Source organism: Aristolochia californica, unplaced genomic scaffold, assembly GCF_029961685.1.
Source record: "Aristolochia californica isolate CCGP_79_NKW_82.1479 unplaced genomic scaffold, dmAriCali1.0.hap1 SCAF_8, whole genome shotgun sequence".
Taxonomy (NCBI): Eukaryota; Viridiplantae; Streptophyta; class Magnoliopsida; order Piperales; family Aristolochiaceae; genus Aristolochia; species Aristolochia californica.
Genome location: NW_027182279.1, coordinates 2,665,961 through 2,686,916, shown reverse-complemented (window position 1 = coordinate 2,686,916; position 20,956 = coordinate 2,665,961). Strand labels below are relative to the sequence as shown.

The following is a 20,956-nucleotide window of genomic DNA, read 5'->3' as shown; positions in this document are numbered from 1 at the left end:
ATATATATAATATTGTTTTTAAAGAAAAAAAATTAGAATTACTTTTCTAGGCAAGAGTCTACCGAGAAAAAATTTCTTTATTCATTTGGATAACCCGGGGAACAAAATACCACCAGACAAACCCTCTCATAAATAGTAAAATTATCAGGCGGAGCTTTTAACTAACGGCACCCTCTGACACTAAGGCTATATTTGAAACACATAAAATGAGAGAAAAGAAGAGAAGAAAAAAGATTTGTTTCTCTTGTTTGGATGACAATGATAAATAAAAGAGAGAAGAGAAATATAGTTTTTTTTTTGGATACAGTGAAAAATAAAAAATAAAAAAAACAGTAAATTTTTTAATTTTGATGATTAAAATTTTCTCACAAGTTATCAATTTCTTTTCTTTTCTTTCCAAATTTCATCATTCAGTGAAAAAAAAATTATTAACTAAAAGAGAATTATTATTTTTTATTTTCTTTTATCTCAATAATTCTCTACTACAAAACAATAGAAAATAACTCCCCTATGTGTTTTCTTAATTATCTATGAGTTCCAAACAGACCGTAAATGAGCACAAAGGATTAACTTCCTTCAACCGAAACTTTCCCCGTCTAAATGTTTTCCACTCTCTTTCTTTATTGAAATTTTATGCTCGTATCCATGGAACTCTTGTGTCCCACATACACCAATGTACTCTTAACAATCCTGATCAGTTGAACATGAAACAAGTGACAAGTGACAACCTTAGCTCCTTTGATTGATCAAATTTCTTATCACATACTGCAATATACCACCGTGATTGAAATATGCCAGCTCCACCTGCAAGCACTTGCACTCTTAGCCATGAGAGGAAAACCCAATCTGATGCAGAATATAAACAGAAATTGCTACAGCACCTATTTGCATTATTACCTCAGTGTCAAAGCGGAGGGTGCATGTGAACGATTTTCCATTGTCAGTAACCACGGTGACATCCTGGCCAGGTTTGATCTCAGCCACACTACTTGGGAGGTCAATAGAATAACGCTCATGGCCTGTCAACCCAAGAGTCTCTGCATCTTCACCAGTCTTGAAGCATAGTGGAACTATTCCCATACCCACTAGATTACTTCGGTGAATTCGCTCAAAGCTCTTAGCTATCGCAGCCTTCACACCCTGGGGTTCCATGATTAGGATTGATTATCATCAAAAGTTCAGGTAAATAACCCTATATCATAGACCATACCAAATTGTTAGAAGACATACCAGTAACATTGGCCCCTTGGCAGCCCAATCACGAGAGCTTCCACTTCCATATTCCGCACCAGCCAGGATGATGGTAGCTTGTCCCTGGCTCTTGTATCTCTGTCAAATTTAATTCAAAAAGCAGAAGTAAAAAGCAATCAGCTTCTATTTTGGTAAATAATAAGACATTAGTTTGGAGCACTATCGATCAAATAAAAGAGGTGGCCTTGAACTTTATAATTGTCTAAATAATTAAATTATATAAAGAAATCATGTTACCATAGCAGCATCAAACACAGAGAGTTTCTCGCCGGTAGGAATGTGGATTGTTTTGGGCCCAGTTTCTCCTTTCAAGAGCTTGTTCACCAGGCGGATATTTGCGAAAGTTCCCCTAGCCATCACCTCATCATTACCACGACGACTTCCATAAGAGTTGAAATCTCTCCTATCAACACCATGTTCCATGAGGTATTTCGCAGCAGGACTGTCTTTGTGAATGCTCCCAGCAGGAGAGATGTGATCGGTAGTAATGCTATCTCCAAAGTTAAGAAGGCAATATGCATCTTTCACACCATGAGGGCCAGGGGGATCCATGGACATGTCCTTGAAATAGGGAGGCTCATGTATATAAGTTGATTTTGGATCCCATGCGTAAAGAGTGCTGGATGGCACAGATAGTTGGTTCCACATTGGATTTCCTTTTGTTATCGCTTCATATGTAGCCTTAAACATGTCAGGAAGCACGCTGGATTGTACAACCTGGGCATTGAGAAGGAAATTTTTCTAAGAGAACCAAAACCAAAACCAAGATCTTCTCTAAACTTTGAAGGAACAATATAAATTCATTCATGAGTATCTTACAGCTGCAATTTCTTCACTTGTAGGCCAAATATTCTTGAAGAAAACCTCTTTCCCATCTTTTCCTGTTCCTAATGGTTCGGTCTCAAAATCAATATCAACCTACAAGATAATATTCACTTAGTCACTCAAACAGAAGGAAACAGCTCATAATAATTGTGTCAGCTAATTGCTTCTTTTTTTCCATTCTCTTGGGATATATCTTTAAGTCATTAAGTACTTACAGTGCCCGCAAGAGCATATGCAACAACAAGGGGAGGAGAAGCAAGGTAATTTGCTCTAGTTAGTGGATGAACTCGCCCCTCAAAATTCCTATTGCCAGATAATACAGCTGCAGCAACTATATCTGGAAAATGTATTAAGAGATTCAGAATAGCACTGTTGGAACAGATTTTACAGCAAAACCACATAACCTTAAGAAAGTTTAAAGTTGGAGATTACCATTTTCAGAAATGGCTGTAGCCACTGATTCATCTAGGTCTCCAGAATTCCCAATGCAAGTGGTGCACCCATACCCAACAATGTTGAAACCTAATTGATTCAAGTAGGGTTGAAGACCACTAAAAATAAAAATGTGGTCAGAAACTCACCATGGAAAAACTGGAATTCGGCAACAAAAAGCTTCGTACAACTGATATAAAATACCTCTTCTGTAAATATTTGGTAACCACTCCTGAACCTGGAGCAAGGCTTGTCTTAATCCATGGTTTCACCTGTTAAGTATCGGAAGGACAATATATGACTTAATTAACATGAATGAAGAATAGGCAAGAACAAGATTATTTTTTTAATTTCTGAGGTTGGTGAGTGGGTTAGATTTTTTTACTTTCATAATCAAGTTTTGCAGTTACATTAAAAATAATTCACCTCCAGACCCAGGTCACATGCTTTCTTTGCAACTAGAGCAGCTCCAAGCATCACACTAGGGTTTGATGTATTTGTACAACTAGTAATTGCTGCAATGACAACATCACCATGTTTGATCTTTGCAGGTGTTCCATGGAATGAAAATTCAACAACTTTATTTTGAGATTCCTTTGGTACAGCAAATCCCTGAACAAAACATGAGCATACACTTATCATTGGTCCATTGATTCATTGTACGCAAAACATGTATTTGGCCTGAATGCATTCAAACAAAAATTACAAAATATGGCTACATATGCAATTTGTCTGTCTATATGTATGTGTATATGTGTGTGTGTGTGTGTGTATGTGATAAGTAAATAAATATGTGTAGATATATATATATATATATATATATATATATATATATATGTGTGTGTGTGTGTGTGTGTGTGTGTGTGTGTGTGTGTGTGTAAGCACTAGCCTTAGGGCACTCTTAGAGCACCGCTGATCTCTAGCACACACGCCCAAGTCACAATAGTAGTCATGTGGGCCCCTTTACACAATAGACGGATATTGTGGCGTACTTCCACTCATTCCTTTCTTTATCAATTGACGGAACTAAGATATCAAACAAGAAGGGGCATACCGAGAGATATATCAAGTGAGTAGCCGTTGAGCATGTATGTATACTATGTATCTATTAATGGTAGTTATATTAAACCAACCTTGTTCTCTCAAAAAGAAAACCTACCTTGAATCCAACTTTGGCATCCAAACAAGAATGCCAGTCTGCTTTCATTTCTTTCAAAACAACTCGGTCGTGAGGCCTGTTAGAATTAGGAGTTTCAGGAAAATATGAAATGATTTCAAAAAGGTTTAGTTTAGCTAACAAAAAAGGCTACATAATATTCAATACAGCCAAGCTTACCTCTTAGGCCCTGATACACAAGGTTCCACATCCTCAAGATTCAATTCAAGATATGATGAGTACACCCTTTCGGTTTGAGGCTGAAGTTGAGCACACAATTTCAATCAGATATTTAAAAACTTTACTGCTAACATAAACTTGACCATTTAGACAAATCATATGGTGACCATTTAGACAAATCATATGGTGCCGTTACAAAGAGCTTACCTGGCTGTAGTCCACAAACATATTGTTAGCCCGTAGATAAGACTCTATCATGGCCACCTATATGTAGAGAAATTAATTACTTGATCTTCAAAAGTGCCTAATTAAACTGAACATTCCGACCAAGGACTCACTGTTTCATCACTTCTGCCAGTCAGCTTTAAGTACTGTAAAGTGACATGGTCCACAGGGAAGAAACCCATGGTAGCTCCATATTCAGGAGACATGTTTGCAATTGTAGCACGGTCAGCCAAAGATAACTCACTCATGCCTTCACCTATTATACATAAATTGAGAAACATAATCCATGTCATCTCCAACTTGGAAGTAACAGTCAGCGCCTAAAAATTATACTTATGAAAGAAGTAGTGTAAGTAAATTCACCGTAGAACTCAACAAACTTTCCAACAACCCCATGCTTCCGGAGCATTTGGGTTATTGTTAAAACCAGATCTGTTGCTGTCACACCATTCTTCAATTTCGCTGACAATTTGAACCCCACAACACCAGGAAGGACCATACTCATTGGCTGCACAAAAACATTAATAAAAGAATACCAATCATACATTCTATCAAACGCAAAATATTAAAAAATAAAAGAAGAAGGAGAAGAAGAAGAAATAGAAAATAATGAAAGAAGCAAGGTTTATCTTGTATTTAAAGATGTTGGTCAAGAATAAACATTTCAACACAGTATGATCTAAAAAAAAATCATCAAGTGCGTTCTATTTTTTTAATGTTAATTTTGTTGAAAAATCAGCTGAAGGGTAGTTTCTTCATTTTACATTTAGGGGGAGTTCGTGCACTTACCTAGTGTAAGTGAAAGTGAAAGTGAATCACTTGTTGGTGTTAGTGTGGGAAATGTAAAGTACAGGAAAACACTTTCCTGCGTTAGTGCCCAAAATGAAAAATATAGTATAAACAAGAGAATAAGTTACTTTTTATAATATACCTAAATAGATCATATACCCAAACAGATAATTAACCTAAACAAACATGGTTACTACCCTAATAAGTAATTTAATGTAGTAATAAAATATATTAATATACTAATTAATTAAATAAGATATTTCATTAATAGCATAAGATAGATTTTTACGTAGTATAATTTTTTTTTTTTAGAGGGGCGTGGCGTGATTCGAACTCTCGACCTTACGCACCTAATGTAAATAGAATACCACTAGACCAAACGGTCTTAGGTAAAAAAAATTTATGTAGTATAATTAATAATATATTTCCACAAAATTAAAATTCATTAGTTTAACTAATTATAAAAAATAGAATAATTAAACAAAAAAACTTGATCAAATGCTTACTTTAACAATATTTTAATTACCACTCTTAAATCACTAATTTAATACAGTAATAAAAATTATTAATATAATTAATAAATAAATTTATTTATTTTATTAATAACATAAGATAGAGTTTTAGAGCGAGAGGGCAAGAGGGAGCGTCGACACGAGGGAAAGTGGATGAACCAGGATTTTGGTGGGAATCCTGAATCACCCACTTTACTCAGGAGCAAATTCAAGTGAATGAACCTCCGGTACACACATTAACGCGTTCGGGTCAAGTGACAGTGTAATCACTTACACTTTCACTTGACTGTCGCGTGCACTAACACCCCCTCAGCTGTAATTTCTAGAGTAGGCATTATATTGTTTAGCCTGTTTAGTTCTTCCTATAGTTCAAATTTGGTGTAATTTTAGTATATATTTTGGGAGTTATAAGGATTTAAGTGAAATATAAGTAGGGGCACGTTTGAAATTATCTCTCGCTTAAGTAGATAAAAGAAGATGGGGGGTCATGCACGGCCCCCAAGAAAGTAATTCAGAGACTCTCTTCTCTCATTCTTTCTCCCTTTCTTCTCTTCGTCTCTCTACAACCTTCATATTTCTCCTTTTTCCATGGTATCAGAGTCGTAGACCTTGGCTACAAGCCTTCATCTTCCACCTTCTTTCTTCTTTGAAGCCTATGAGTACACGAAAAGGAACTCTTTGAGGTTTGTGCGTGACTGGTTCCCAAATACGAGTCTTTTTCTTCTTCTTTTCTGCCAAAACACTAGGGTTGTTGGCTTCTACTGCATTTAAGTGCAATCTAATGCTGAAATAGAGTCCTAGAGGGATTTTCTGACTTGGGACAGCCCCATTCTGCTGGAGAGCAACCCAATAATGGGTTTTTTGTTAAGTTATGGAGCCTAATCAACGCCTTATGCTGAGTCAGTACGCGGATCGACCTTCGCAGTAAGGTTGTCGGGGGGGTTGGAAAGGGGACAGGGAGCCCCCTTCCTAGGGGGTTCGGGGGCGGACACGATATATTACTGTTGTTTCATTAAGGGCAGTTTAGGGATTTCACACTTGTAATCCAATTGTCCTAGTTTTCTCTTTATATTTGGGGAGCCGCTATTAGGGTTTTATTATTCAAGAAGAATCTTGAGTTGCGGCCCGAGAGAGGTTAGAGAAAAACACCTGTAAGCGTGTACAATTTCTCTTGTAAACTGTTTTCATCTTCATAGTGGATTACTGCAGCGGCGCAAGACAGAACGTAGTCTCACCTTGAGGCGAACCTATATAAATCTTGTTTGTTCTTGTGTTTGTTTTTTCCTTCTTCTACGTTTATTATTATTACTCTCGTTAGTTTGTAATTAGGACGTCTAATTCCTAACACTGTTTTGTGTATATCATCCACTAGTAACGTGACATCAACCCTATTTTTTGGTTGATTTGTGATATTTGGTGATTGAAATCATATATTCTGGTTGAGATTGGACGAATTTGGTTTATTGTGCAAGCGTGCATAAAACCTTAATTTTTTGAGAGTGGGACCCACATACCCTACACACCTATCTGGTGATTGACTCTTTGTTGGTTTGATTATAACTATTGGGTGATACTTATGGCTGATTCCGGTGAGCTATATACTCCATCAAGGGTAGGGAATTCTGATGGAAAAGATGTCATTGTGATAACTTCGGAAAAATTGAGTAGGAAAAATTGAATGGGCAGAACCATCTTAGCTGGTTTAAATCAATACAGATGTATTTAAAGGTCAAAGCAAAAATCAAAATATATCATAAATGATCCCCTGTTGCCTATGAATGATGACTGTCAGGCAGAAGACTATCAAGTTATGGCCTGGATGGTAAACAGTTTTAATTCCAAATTGAAGAATCAAATTATGAATTGTGAGACTGTAAAAGATACACGGATGTCCCTGAATCCTTGCATGCACAAAAGAGCAACTTATCTCGAATGTATGAGTTATATACCTATTTTTCAGTCTCAAGAGGTAGCAGACCTGTGATAGAGTATTATAATGAATTTCTAGGGGTGTGGCAAGAGATAAATGTATATCATTTGTTTACTACTAATAAACAGAAAGCAGCAAAGCCAGTTACTGGTGACTAAATTTTTTGATGGTCTAGGTTCTGAATTTGATGGAATGAAAGCACAATTACTTGCTTCAATTGATGTACCTACCTTGTCTACAACATTCAACAGAATCATATGTGCTGAAACTATTGTTCTATCCAGAGATGGTAAAGGAGTTAAGATGGTCGATGCTTCTTCACTTCATACCTCTAGTTTCGCAGAATCTTCGAGAGGTTGTGGAGTATTAGTAGAGGCAAAGGTAAAGATGGACCTAGACGAGGTCGAGGTAATGGTAAATTTGAGAGAAAATGTTATCGTTGTTACAGATCACAAGTGTTGAATCAAGTTTGATAAGCCAGCATGGGCAAACTCGACCATTCATGAGAACAGTGAAACTCCTACTAAAGTGGTAAACAATATTATATGAGGGTCATCTAATGAAATGCACCAACTCCTACAACAACAACAACAACTGGGGCTTGTCAACTGCCTCTTCCTCAGCATCTATGTCTCAGGCTTCTATTCCTACAGCCACACTGGCTAGCTCAAGTACGCTTGCTTTGCATGTGCATCCTTCATCTACCTGGGTTCTTAACTCATGTGCTATTACCCACATATCAAGCATGTCATCTTCATTCTCTAAGTTAAAAGAGTCTGCAATCATTAAGCATGTCGCATTGGCTGATGGATCTATATCCCTAATTCAAGAAATGGGTACATTAGTTACATTTTCCTTCATATCACCTCAGTCTCTATGTTTGTTCCAAAGTTCTTTATAAATCTGTTGCCATTTGTCAACTCACAAAGTCCATGAATTGTTCGGTGAGGTCTTATCCTTCTCATTGTGTTTTTCAGGATCTCGCTACAAGGAGGACGATTGGTTCCAATGTGAGAAAGGCATATTATACTATCTTGAAAGCCACTCACGACACTCACTACAGGCGTTGCATTCTGCAGTCTCACCATTATAGTGGCATCTACGGTTAGGTCATCCCTCACCTACAAAGTTGGTTCAACTTTTTTCCTACATTTCCTTCCAGTATCTCATTTTAGTGTGAGTTTTGTTAGCTGAGCAAGCATCTCCGAACACCTTTTTTATTAAATCAATCTAGAATCAATCGCTTATTTGACATTGTTCATTTTGATGTTTGGGTCCTTGTCCTATATCTAGTATTTTTGGTTAAAAGTACTTCCTTTTGTTTATTTATGACTTTAATCATTTAATATGTTTCAATTTTTTTATAATGAAACAAAAAATCAGCTTGGTACTTTTCTTCGTGTACTTCGCACTGACAATCGTGTAGAATTTATGAATAAAAAATTTGGTTTACTTTGTCAAAGTCAGAGGATCATATATCAATCATCTTGTGTTTGTACTCCCTAGCATAATGGAGTAGCTAAGAGTTAGAACCATCATCTTTTGGAAGTTGCACGTACTATGATATTACACATGAATGTCCCCAAGTCAACTACTTGCTTCCTCATCAACATGATGTCTTCCATAGATCTTGGAGAAAAAATTCCTTTACGGGTGTTGATGCCACTTGAACACTTTGTTTTCTTTGTCTCCACGAGTGTTTGGATATCCTAACAAACACATCCATAGATGTATGTTCTTAGGATATCATCGTACTCAAAAGGGATACAAATGCTTTTGTCCTTCTACTAAGAAGATATTTGTATCTATACATGTGACTTTTTTTAGAATACTCCATTGTTTCCTTCACCTACCAGAGATGCATCTCCATGTTTTATAAGCATCAAGATTGTTGTTCCTATTTGTGTAAGGAATTTCCTATTCCTTTGTTCGATGCCACTACAAGTATATCATAGACGGCGTATAACTTAACATCGGACTCCAAGTTCTCCTCTCACACTAGATGATGAACTCTCCTTGCTTGTTGATCCTACGGTAAGCGATTGGCACCTTCCTATTGCACTTAGGAAAGGTGTGTCTAAAGGTACTCGGTATCCAATGTCTCATTTTATTTCCTTTAATTCACTGTCAGACCGTTACAAACACTTTGTTCTATCACTATCTTCTTACACTATTCATTTTTCAGTGCATGATGCTCTTTTATCTCCTCAGTGGAAGCAGGCCATGGATGTTGAAATGGAGGACCTTCTAGATAGAGGCACATGGGTGTTGTGTGACTTACTTCCTACTGTTACAATGGTTGGATGTTGTTGGGTGTATATTGTGAAGTATAAGGAAGATAACTCCATAGAGAGGTACAAGGCAAGGTTAGTTGCCAAGGGGTACACTTAGACATATGGCGTTGACATATTTGAGACTTTTTTCCCAATTGCTAGATTATCCTTTGTGCAGATTTTAATCTCTATAGTTGTGAATCAAGGGTGGTCATTATCTCAACTAGATATTAAAAATACCTTCTCGTATGAAGATCTGAATGAAGAAGTTTATATGGAACAACCTCCTAAGTATGTTGCTCAAGGGGAGATAAACAAGGTATGCAAACTCAAGAAGGCTGTATGTGGTCTCAAACAAAAGCCCTCGAGTGTTGTTTGAGAAATTCAATCAGGTTGTTTTGTCTATTGGTTTCTCTAAAAGTCAATATAACCATTCCCTTTTCATCATGAAATGCTAGTCTAGTATTGTGATTTTGCTAGTATATGTTTATGATATTATCTTATATGGCAGTGATGAGAAAGACATTGAAAAGGTTAAAGCACATTTGGCCAAATATTTTCAGACCAAAGATCTGTGACACCTGAAATATTTTCTAGGTATTGAAGTGGCAAGAAGCAAGGCTGATCTGGTATTGATTCAAAGGAAGTAAATCACAGACATGTTGCAAGAATATGACTTGTTGGGGACTAAACCACTTAAGACCCCTATGGAGGTTGGGCATGATCTTCATAATGAACAGAGTGAGGAGCTTAAGGACAAGGCAATATATCTCCATTTAGTTGGCAAACTTATATATGCCACAGATACTCGTTTTGACATCTACTTTATTGTTAATGTTGTCAGTCAATTTATGAATTGTCCACAAAAGGTTTACCTGGAAGCTGCACAGAGGATATTGAGGTATTTGAAAGGGTCACCTGGAAAGGGACTATTCTTTAAATCTCAAGATCATTTGAAAATAAAACCTTTTCAGATGTTGAATATGCAGGTTCAAAACTTGATAGAAAGTCTTCCACAGACTATTGTGTATTCTTTGGGGGGTAATCTGGTTAGCTAGAAGAGTAAGAAGTAAAACATTGTAGTCAAATCAAGTGTTGAAGCTAAGCATAGATTTATGTCTCATACGGTCAATGAGCTGATGTGGGTGAGATCTGTGGTCAGAGAATTTAACCTACAGAAGGATGAACCTATGACTATGTACTGTGTGACAATGTACTGTGACAACCAAACAGCCATATTCATTGCAATTCTATGAGAGAACTAAATATATTGAAGTGGATTTTCACTTCATCCAAGTTGCGGTAATGAAGAAGGAAGTTGTCACTCCCAATATCAGGTTGAGAGACCAAGTGGCAGATGTGTTTACTAAATCATTAGGTAAACGTGAGTTTGAATCTTTCTATGGCAAGTTGGGACTCATAGATATATAAGCACCAACTTGAGCGGAGTGTTTAAAATTCAGATGAAGGGTAGTTTTGTTATTTTATATTTAATTGTAATTTCCATAGTAGACATTATATTGTTCAACATGTTTAGATCTTTCCTATAGTTCAAATTTGGTATAAGGATGTATTTTGGAAGATATAAGATTTAAATGAAATATAAGTAAGTAGGGGCATATTTGTAATTATCTCTCACTTAAGTTAATAAAAAAAGATGTGAGTCGCACATGACCCCCAAAGAGAGTAATTCAGAGACTCTCTTCTCTCATTCTTTCTCCCTTTCTTCTTTTTCTCTCTTCCTCACTCTACAACCTTCATATTTCTCCTTTTTTCAAATATATTACCCAGATGAGACTTGATCCCAAGACCTAGACCCGCTCCAGTGGCCATTGAGCAAACAGAAAGATAGAAAAATTGTTGTGACAACCCACTTTACCTGTCCAAGCATTGCGGCTTCTGCTTCTATTCCACCAACCCCCCAGCCTGCAACACCCAACCCATCAATCATTGTTGTGTGGGAATCTGTCCCAACAACACTATCAGGGTAAAGGAGGCCCCCTGAGTTAAAAACAACTCTGCCAAGGTATTCTAGATTCACCTGGAAATTAATTCAGAAATCTGTCATTTTTTAAAATAAAAAATGAAATAAATAACTTGGCCTACCGGCATATGATAAAAAAGGAATGGCAACCATATTCTATTTTAAAGCATCCAGAACAGAGTATTTCCACCAAGGAATCATATGATTACCTGGTGAACAATGCCAGACCCTGGGGGTACAACAAGCATGTTACGGAAAGCAGTCGATCCCCACCTTAGAAAAGCAAATCTTTCCTTGTTTCGGTAGAACTCAAGTTCCATATTAGCTTGAACTGCATTTTCAGATCTTGCCACGTCAACCTGCACTGAGTGGTCTATGACAAGATCAACAGGTACCTACATGGATGGAGAACATAGTCTTAGTTGTTACATTAAGAAACAGAAAGAGTTCAAGGACCAAGAATCCAAAATTTGAACTTCTTGAACATTTCACTCAACATTTTGATTATAGATGACTTGTAAAATATCTTCAAAGACTATCTCACCATATAGATTTAAGCTGACATAGACTAGTTAAACATAAATAAGCAAAGATTTTCACACTGACTTGCTTGATTCAAAATTTATTAAAGCTTCAACAACAAGGACACACCAAGTATCAATATTGAATTCATTATAAAAGAAAGAAAACAGGCAAAAATGAGAGAAGAAGAACTGAAAGAAATGGTGTGGAAGCTATAAAATTTGGGCAGAAAGATATAGCACGCCAAGTACTAAGGGGTTGGTGCCCCCCTCCCCAGCCCTTTCTCCATAAAAAATTCCTAGTCCTCAAAACAATGACTGCCATTACTTTAACCAATTCGCATTATATTAGACTCGCCATCTCATGGCAGAGACATCAGGGTGCATGTCAAATGTATAATGCATATGGAGACAAGTAATCTAAAGAGTTCATTTTGATCCATTATCAAGAGAAATCTTCCTAATAGCAGTTAAAAATTAGTAGTTACGTGTCAACCACACAAGTAACAACTGGACAATTTTATAGAATCTATCGCTACACAGTATGTGAAGTGAAGCCATATTTCTCCTCGATCAGAAACAGTTAAGTTGCATTGCTTTTCTGCATAATTTATAGGACTTTAGACAAATGGGACTCTATCACAAACTACAAAAAGGAAACGTACCCAACCAGCAGGATGTATATAGCCCATACTGGGGACTCATTGCAAAACCTTTAAAAATGAAAAACTTAATGTACAAAAAAAATGCAAAAAAAAAAAAAAAAAAAAAAGATCCAACAAGTCCCAGTTTTTCAAGCTGGAATTCTTGTTTAAATTAATATGAACAGCTAAAAAATTAAAAGCAATTTAAAATCTTGATCGGCGTTCAGTAGAAATAGTCTAAACCTTTAGCTAGAATAAACTTACCAGCGGGTTAATCTTATTTGAATCACTACCGAGCTTGTTCATGGCATCTCGCATGCATGCGAGATCTACTACAGCTGGGACGCCAGTAAAATCCTACGAACCAGACAAAAAGGAACTGATGAGTACTGTACCTATAGAGTCTAAAGCCAAAAAAGAGGGAACAAAAGAAAGAAAGATACAATACACAAAGGAAACCTGCAGGAGCACACGAGCAGGCTTGAACGGAATCTCCACTTGCTTAGGAGCAGTATTAACCCAATCGATAATCTTCTCCACGTCTCTTTTGGTAACTTGGAACTCGTCACAGTTCCGGATCGCAGATTCGAGGAGGATACGAATTGAATAAGGAAGCTTATCTGCAAAATACCTCGTTAAAAATCAAATCACAACGATACCAAATTCCTTCACTCTCCGTCAACTTGATCTCAACATACCAGGAAACAAGAGTCGCATAGCCACTCACCAATTCTCAGATCATTCAGCGACGGCAAACTGTAGTACTTTCCAAATTCACCTCCGCCAGGTTTCGGCAGTGTCGTCAATATGTGCCCAAAAGCATTCTCAGCAGCTAACAAAAATCGACAAAAAACGTTAAAACAACATACACCAGCACAAAATTAACAGAACACGATGCAGTCAAAATACTGCTAGTAATAGAATGAAACAGATCAGAATAGTTTCAATTACCCATAGTGATGATGCGCCTCGGAAATCGCCGATCTACAGCAACAGAGGATTGAACGACTGTGAATAAGAACAGAGACGATGAAGGAACACAGATCTAGTGTTTAGCCGTCAGTTTCAGAGCTTTGCCGCGGCGACGGGACGGTCGGACTCGAGAACCAAAAGCGACGTGGTCTAACAAATCAGGCCGGCGGCTGAGATGAGTTCTGTTTGAGATATTTTTTCATCTAAAAATGAAATGGAGTTGTCATTCGTCAGAGCAGAGATACTTTTAAAATATATAAATTTAATAAAAAGTTCGCGATAAGAAAAATACAAGGGATCGAGCGCAGAAACCGGACGACAAAAAGGGAGGGAAAAGGGTAGCGGAGCGGATGAAATTGTGAAGGAGGAACAGGAAATTTTTCGCCGTGCACCTTTGGTTCAAAGTTAAAATGTAAATTCAACTGAATGATCTAATTCAACTTCAAATGAATGATCTAATTCAATTTTAAGTAAAAATTGTGTTAGCGGACAGTAGATTGGAAAACAGTTTTCAATATTAATGTTCTAAAATAAAAAATAAAAAATATAACCGATAACGATTAACTTGTTATAATATATTTAAATAGAAAATATATACATAAACAGATAATTAACTAAAATGAACATGATTATTATTATAATAAACAATTTAATATATAATTAAAATATATTAATTAATTAATATATTATATTATTTAATGATTACAGTTTATTATATATTAATATAATAAATACGTGTGAAAATTAATTATGCATTAATTAATTATAAAAAAATAAGAACATAAACGAATATTTAATTACCAACCGGCCCGTCAATAAGTTAGAAAATAATTGAAAAACTAAAACTCCGTGTTTTGATCCCTACCACTGAACCAAACCCCACCTAATGAACAAGCTGTTGCGGTGAAGAAGTGGATCCGTCAGCGATCGCACTCTCGAACTCAAAACGCCTCAGTAGCTACTGCTTCTTCATCCAAGGGTACCACATGGAAGCGAAACAATCGAATGGCAGGACCCCATTCTACTACAAGAGAATCACCGCCACAAGAGCCTACTCGTGAATTAGAGTCTCTTCGCTCTTGCCCTTCTTAGTTGACTGTATCCAACTCCAGCAATTGCTTGACACGGAACCACTATTTGGAGGAGGGTCGGAGAAGCAGCGGACATGTTTCTTCTTTGCTTCCGGGCGAGAGAAGCAGGAGAACAAATTTCCCATGGACTGCGCATCAGCAAGAGGAAACTCACTGAGGTTTCCCATATTCCAATTCTAGGGGTTAAGATTGAAGCGAAACGTATCAAAAGGGAGCAGATTTTTCCGAAAAAGTGAGGAAATTCAGGTGGAAAAAGTTGTCTCCGTTCCAGTTTTCCTCTAGTCGTTTTTGTCCACTGTTCGTAGAAACTGGTCCGAGCGGGAGAGGAGTGCGAGAGGGACAAGGGAGACATTGGAATAAGAGGGAGAAGGGATAGGGAGGAAGTACGAGAGGGAGACAATGATGTCGTCAACGACCCAGCCAATACTAAGACTTAGTAGGTAGCGCAAAACGAAGTATTTAAACCAGGACCATAATATCACATCAACGACCACGGCAGCCCACTCTAGCAACGGCCTACATTAGCGATGATTTATTCTAGCAACACCGCTAAGTCGCTCCCTCCGGGATTCGAACTCGCGACGTGGGTACCTGTTCTGATACTAAATATTAAGGACCTAACTAATACTACTCAAAAGACTGGCCTGGTAGGTAGCGGAAAGCCAAATATTTAACCTAGGACCATAACATGCTGAGAGGAAGATGATGTTGTGAGAGAAAAGAAAATTTTTGGGAGGTTTAATAGCGAGAGGCAACCCCGACGGCTTCAACCGGATGAATCAGGATTTTGGGCGGAATCCTGATTCAGCCGGTTTAGCCTTGGGACGTCAACTGAATTATACGCTTTATTCACTTGAAGCCGTTAGTGGTGCACCTCCACCGACTTTAAGTGAATGAAGAATATAATCACATGAACTATAAGTTCAAGTTTATGTTGACTTTCCGCATCTGCCATTAATGGTGGTCTTGGAGGCGATAGATCGATGGGTAACATAGACGAAGACGAGCCCAAGAAGAAGAAGCGCCATTTCAACTCAATTTCATCTGCCATGGGTAAGAGCTCCATGTCTTCTCCAGATAACAAAACTCTACGCTCACTTTTTTTTTTTTGGTTAATCTTTAATTTGTGATTTATGAATCGTTCCGGATTTACGAAGAGCAACGATTGTGGTGAATTTCTTAGTTGAGCTTAGCACGCCTGTACATTTATCTGTACTCGATGTCTTCTATCGAGGTGGTTGAAGCTTTTACATGGTTATTAATTTTAAACTGGAAATTGGTGACTTTTGGCCATTCGAGCTAATAATTTCTGGATATGGCTGTACGCAAAGAAACCATTTTCAGCTCTACTCTCTCTGTTAATCAAATAATTTGAAGGGATGTAGAATGTGCTTCATTTACATCTTTCAAAATTATTTTTTCTCCTCCTTTGGATGGAGTTTGTAATCTTATACATATTGGCTGACTTCTGAAATGTGAAAATTGACTAGAGTGTGTGAGAAACTTGGAGAACGCAAGATGCTACATGGTAGGACGGCTCTCAGGACACGTGAATAACGCCTACGCTCGAATAGAGTTGAGTATCACCTCGACAGTCGACAAGACTGATGATTCCCCTCTCCTCTCCCGATGCCCGCTGGAGCGAAGCCTCGTCCGAGCAGAGCAGAGAGATGCACAGAAGCTCGATCCGGTCTCGGATCGGAATCCGTCGCTGTTGTGCTTCTCTACTCTTTACCAATGTTTCTTCCATGGCGAATCCGATATCCAAATTCCGGTTTGGATTTCGCTACGGTTTATCCTCCGGAATCGCATCAATGGGGATGAAAAAGACAAGTCTGTCTCGTGAAGAATAAAGCTTCTGACACTAACTCGGCTTTCTATTGATTGAATCATTTCCACAGTTTCAGGAAGTGTCGATGCCTTTTCTTTATGACTTTTCCGTTTGAATCATTGTCTTCTAGCTTCCAAATGAGTTGGTGGATTGTCCTTTCATTGCTAGAAATCTACAGTGCCTCATCATATTCAGTAACTTGAATATTTCAGCTTTTAGTCAGTTTACCACAGAGCGTGCAATCTGCTCATGTTTCAATCCGAACACTTCCACAAAACTATTAAATCCTTTTGAGATTGACCGACTACACATTCCTTTCCGTCCTAGCTATTGCTCTGTGTGCAGGTTCACCTTTGATTTGCTATCAAGTCATTTGTTTGATCCAAAACCTAGGATTTCAACTGAGCTTGCCTGCCAACCATGTAAGTTACAGAAACCACTCTATAATGCATTTCCTGATGAATGGAACAGTCACATGTACAAATAAGACTCTGTTAATACATAAAACTAGTCATTTTCCTTGCAAGATTCTGTAGCGCTTCTGGCACTAGGGGTCAAGCAATGCTCAGTGCCGAGATTGCGCAGCTCACTCAAAATCTCTGTGAAGTCAGAAGGTGGAGGACAAGAAAACTTCATCTTTTCTCCAGTGTGAGGATGTTCAAACCTAACCAACCATGTAAGGAAATCAACAAAGATGTGTTATGTCAGTTGTTGTAGCTCAACCAGAATGGTAGTAAGATAACTTAGCAGAATTAAGCTTCTTTTTGCTTACCCAAGAGAAAAAGCATGGAGACAGGGTCGTTCTAGTTTTGAGACCAGTTGAGTTAGATGAGCATGATAGCTAGATGGAATCCGGGGTCGCAGCAGTGATAGAGCCTTGTCTTTAGTGCCTCCATAAGTTTCATCCCCTAAGAGAGGAATTCCCAAATACTTTGCATGTGCTCGTATCTAATCCAAATAAAGCAGTGGAATAGGAGGTTTTCTATAAGCATCTCAATACCCAAAAAAATGGATGGAAAGAGATAAGTGAAGAAAATGATTAATCTAGTATCAGATGACAACACAAATTCTGAGTACCTGATGTGTACGCCCAGTTTCTAATCTCCATTGCACCAATGCGGAACCACCACCACCAAGAACCTCAACTACCTTATACCTGATGTAATTTCAAATCAGGATGAAAAAACATAAAAATGGCAGGTATATGCTGTGCTAATAATGCCCCAATACACTATATCAAATAAGGTGAGACTTCCAGTGACAACCATGCTTAAGAAATAATGTTTTATCCTAAATTCTCAAATTTCAGCCTTATACTCATTGGTCACAGGATTCTACAGCATGAAATTTATTTTTTTGTTTGATTTGTCTGTATGCTTTACACTCTTTTCACCATTTGCAGAGTAAACATTTGAATTCAAACCAGATTATTTTCTAAAATGAGATGCCTTCAACCGGACCAATTTTCGGAAATCAATTGCCTTTAACCAAAATCGTCGAAGCAAGCTTCTATTTTTTTCACAAGATGTCTTCTGATTTTACTTACATTTGTTGTTATCCATGGCTTAGGAAACCCCTCTGGTACTGGTCGGCAAAATAAAGAGAGGAAAGGACTACAAATCACCTACTAGCAGCATAGCGAGCCCTCATATGATTGCTTGGAATAGAAACAGCAGTCATACGGATTCTGTTGCTTGGATCACGCGCTATGGGGATCACAACACGTCCAGAACTTGGTGATGGTACTCCAGAGGTAAGACTGATGTAAATTCTGTGAATGCTATGCTGCTTGAATTGTTCTGACAAATGAGCATGGGAATGCTCATCCTGCGAATTAGAGGAAAAAAAACATATATGCCTGGGAAACTCAGAATAAATAAATAAAATTAGCCCAACCTTGGGAAACAAACGAAATTTATGAAACCTACCCAGCTAAACTTACGGGAATTTATTTTTTTATCCTCCTGTCACTATATATTGTCTAGAGAGATAACCAGACAAAACATACACATGTATATTCAAAGAATGAACATTTCAAACATTCAGCCAAATATTAGACAATTGAACCGCTTTCCAAGGGAACTTTTTTTAGACACTTGAACATTATACAAGTACCATACCCACAGATAAGTTGTTCAGGTTAGTTATTGGGCTACCATACTGAAATCAGCATTGTGTGTAGCAACCAAAACCATGTATGCATATAATAGAGTATCACTGGGCAACCTAACTTATCTATAAAAGAATTTGTTATCTAACAACTACATGAGTCTTAGTGGGACAAACATAGATTAACCATTACACATGAAACCTTTTAGAAGAGAAAACATCAGTCCATCTCTCAGACCAGCATAGGTGCAGTTTCACCAGAAAACACTGTTCATTACAATCGACTCCAACCAATTACCAGTGGAATTCCTATGCAAGTTTTATTGCCATATATAAAGAACTACATCCAGGAACATGAAACCAACTGAAACATCTGTAAGTAAAGTTGTACCAAAAAGACTCAACAAGAGTAGCCTCTTAAGTAATAGTCAACCTGTCTGTAAGTGTTTCCCCAGGAAATGAAAACTACCTTGGCAACGACAAGCAGTCCACTAGTTCCTTTGTCCAACCTATGCACAATTCCAGGGCGAACAGAGGCTTCAGATGAACGACTCATCCCTTCACCAGAATTCCCATTGGCAGAAAAGCTGTCAAACTCCTCATCAGAACAGTCCTCGGCCTCTGAGAATGTGTCACCGTTTGGAAATGCAACTGTTGGAAGGCTACAATGATGAAGAATGCCATTAACAAGTGTACCATTAGCATTACCCGGTGCTGGATGAACAACCTAAAAAAATCCAATAGGATGACCATTCAGGGCAAAAGGAATAATAATTGCAACCAAATCGATCATATATTACGATGTTCTTATCTGTTCTATATGACTACCAAAAACTGACCATATGTGCAGGTTTGTTCACCACAAGAACATGAGCATCTTCGTACACTATATCTAAAGGTATGTCCTCTGGTTCAGCACTTAATGGTTGCAGTTCAGCAATTGTACAATTGACCTTGTCACCTGCCTTGATAACATGAGAAACCTGCAAAACATTAAGCTTAAGTAAGATAGGACAGGTACTTCACCTAGTTCTCAACACCAACTCACCCACTTCAGCTAAACCAACAACTTTCCAAATTCACAAGCGAAAACAAAATCAGCTTCTAACAAAACTAGACAAGTCTAAAAATTCTGATTTGAAACGCCATCCAATGTACCTTGCTAACAGCTTTTCCATTGACAAACACAAGCCCAGCGCGGATGCTGGACTGAATCCGAGCCCTGCTGACGCCTTCAATGTGAGAAGAGATCCAAGAGTCGAGTCTCGACTTTTCTGTACCGATTCTGACAATCTCCTCGAATCGAACGCCCGCATAGTTGCCACGCAGAGATTGATGGTCTTGGGGCTCCTCGGAGCTAGAGGAGGAGAGAGAGGAAAAACAGCAAACCCGGGGAACACAAGAAAATGAAGAAAAACAGAAGATTTCGGGAACTGCGGATGCAGGATTAGGACGCAGGCGGGATAGAGTTGAAAATTTGCAGAAATCTTTCACACAGGGAGACCAATAGGACGAAGAAGTCGGAAGTGAGAAGAGCGAAAAGCGCATAGTTGCGGGAGTGGAGGAGTTCACCGTCCCGGCTTTTGGTCGTTCAGAACATTGCAGCCGGGGAGGATTCGACCCCGCACCCCTGAAAAAGCCTAGCCGGATCGGGTTTTGGATTTGGCCGGCTATTTTGCTCGACATTCCGTTTTATTAATTACCCATTACCCTGAAATCCGTGTATCGGAGAAAGGAAAGAACAGATAATAGTAAAAATGACAAATAAATCAAATTAAATAACTCTCAAATATAAAAAAGGGGAAAATAAAAATAAAAATTATTTAAATTAAAATAAAATTTAAAAATAATTTAAATAGTCCTTAAATAAATAGTACAATGCATTTACTAACGTTCTAAAATAAAAAAATAGTATTTTATAAATATTAAAATACAGAGATCAGGTGGGGATAAGATGGGTAGGATATAGGAGGATGAACGGTATCTGTGTCGTCAATGGAAGAAGTAGAGCTCTCTGGTCGGTGACGTTTTAGTACCTTGGCAGAAATGAAGCAATGAAAATCGATAGAGAGACGATCATGCTCGGTAGTGAAGAGAAAATAAGGGGACTCAACAGATAAGAGAAACTTATTTCTCTTGAGCTCGAGACATCTTGGGAGGTTGAGGGTTGCGGCTTTAACGAGAGGGTGTGAAAGGGAGACAGAAAACCTCGTCTACCTGCGTTTCCTTCT

The 20,956-nt window shown here is 37.9% G+C and overlaps 2 protein-coding genes across 2 annotated transcripts; both read right to left on the bottom strand.

Moving 5' to 3' along the window:
- Nucleotides 1-587: 587 nt before the first annotated feature.
- LOC137938145 (aconitate hydratase, cytoplasmic-like) lies at nt 588-14,069 on the bottom strand. The gene is made up of 21 exons (XM_068783134.1): nt 13,987-14,069; nt 13,674-13,897; nt 13,450-13,554; nt 13,182-13,342; nt 12,987-13,079; nt 11,767-11,952; nt 11,453-11,614; nt 4,433-4,577; nt 4,183-4,325; nt 4,052-4,108; nt 3,845-3,924; nt 3,668-3,743; nt 2,935-3,120; nt 2,713-2,780; nt 2,509-2,627; nt 2,292-2,413; nt 2,071-2,169; nt 1,489-1,968; nt 1,231-1,329; nt 898-1,140; nt 588-804 (listed from the first exon to the last, which is right to left on the bottom strand). Exons 2-21 carry the CDS (start codon nt 13,675-13,677, stop codon nt 730-732), a joined length of 2,703 nt encoding a protein of 900 aa, XP_068639235.1. The 5' UTR covers nt 13,678-13,897; nt 13,987-14,069; the 3' UTR covers nt 588-729.
- A 2,989-nt stretch (nt 14,070-17,058) lies between these two features.
- LOC137939058 (RNA pseudouridine synthase 2, chloroplastic) lies at nt 17,059-20,369 on the bottom strand. The gene is made up of 7 exons (XM_068784229.1): nt 19,884-20,369; nt 19,565-19,708; nt 19,195-19,452; nt 18,241-18,443; nt 17,694-17,772; nt 17,389-17,564; nt 17,059-17,280 (listed from the first exon to the last, which is right to left on the bottom strand). The coding sequence occupies exons 1-7, from the start codon at nt 20,271-20,273 to the stop codon at nt 17,124-17,126; spliced, it is 1,407 nt and encodes a 468-aa protein (XP_068640330.1). The 5' UTR covers nt 20,274-20,369; the 3' UTR covers nt 17,059-17,123.
- Nucleotides 20,370-20,956: the final 587 nt, after the last annotated feature.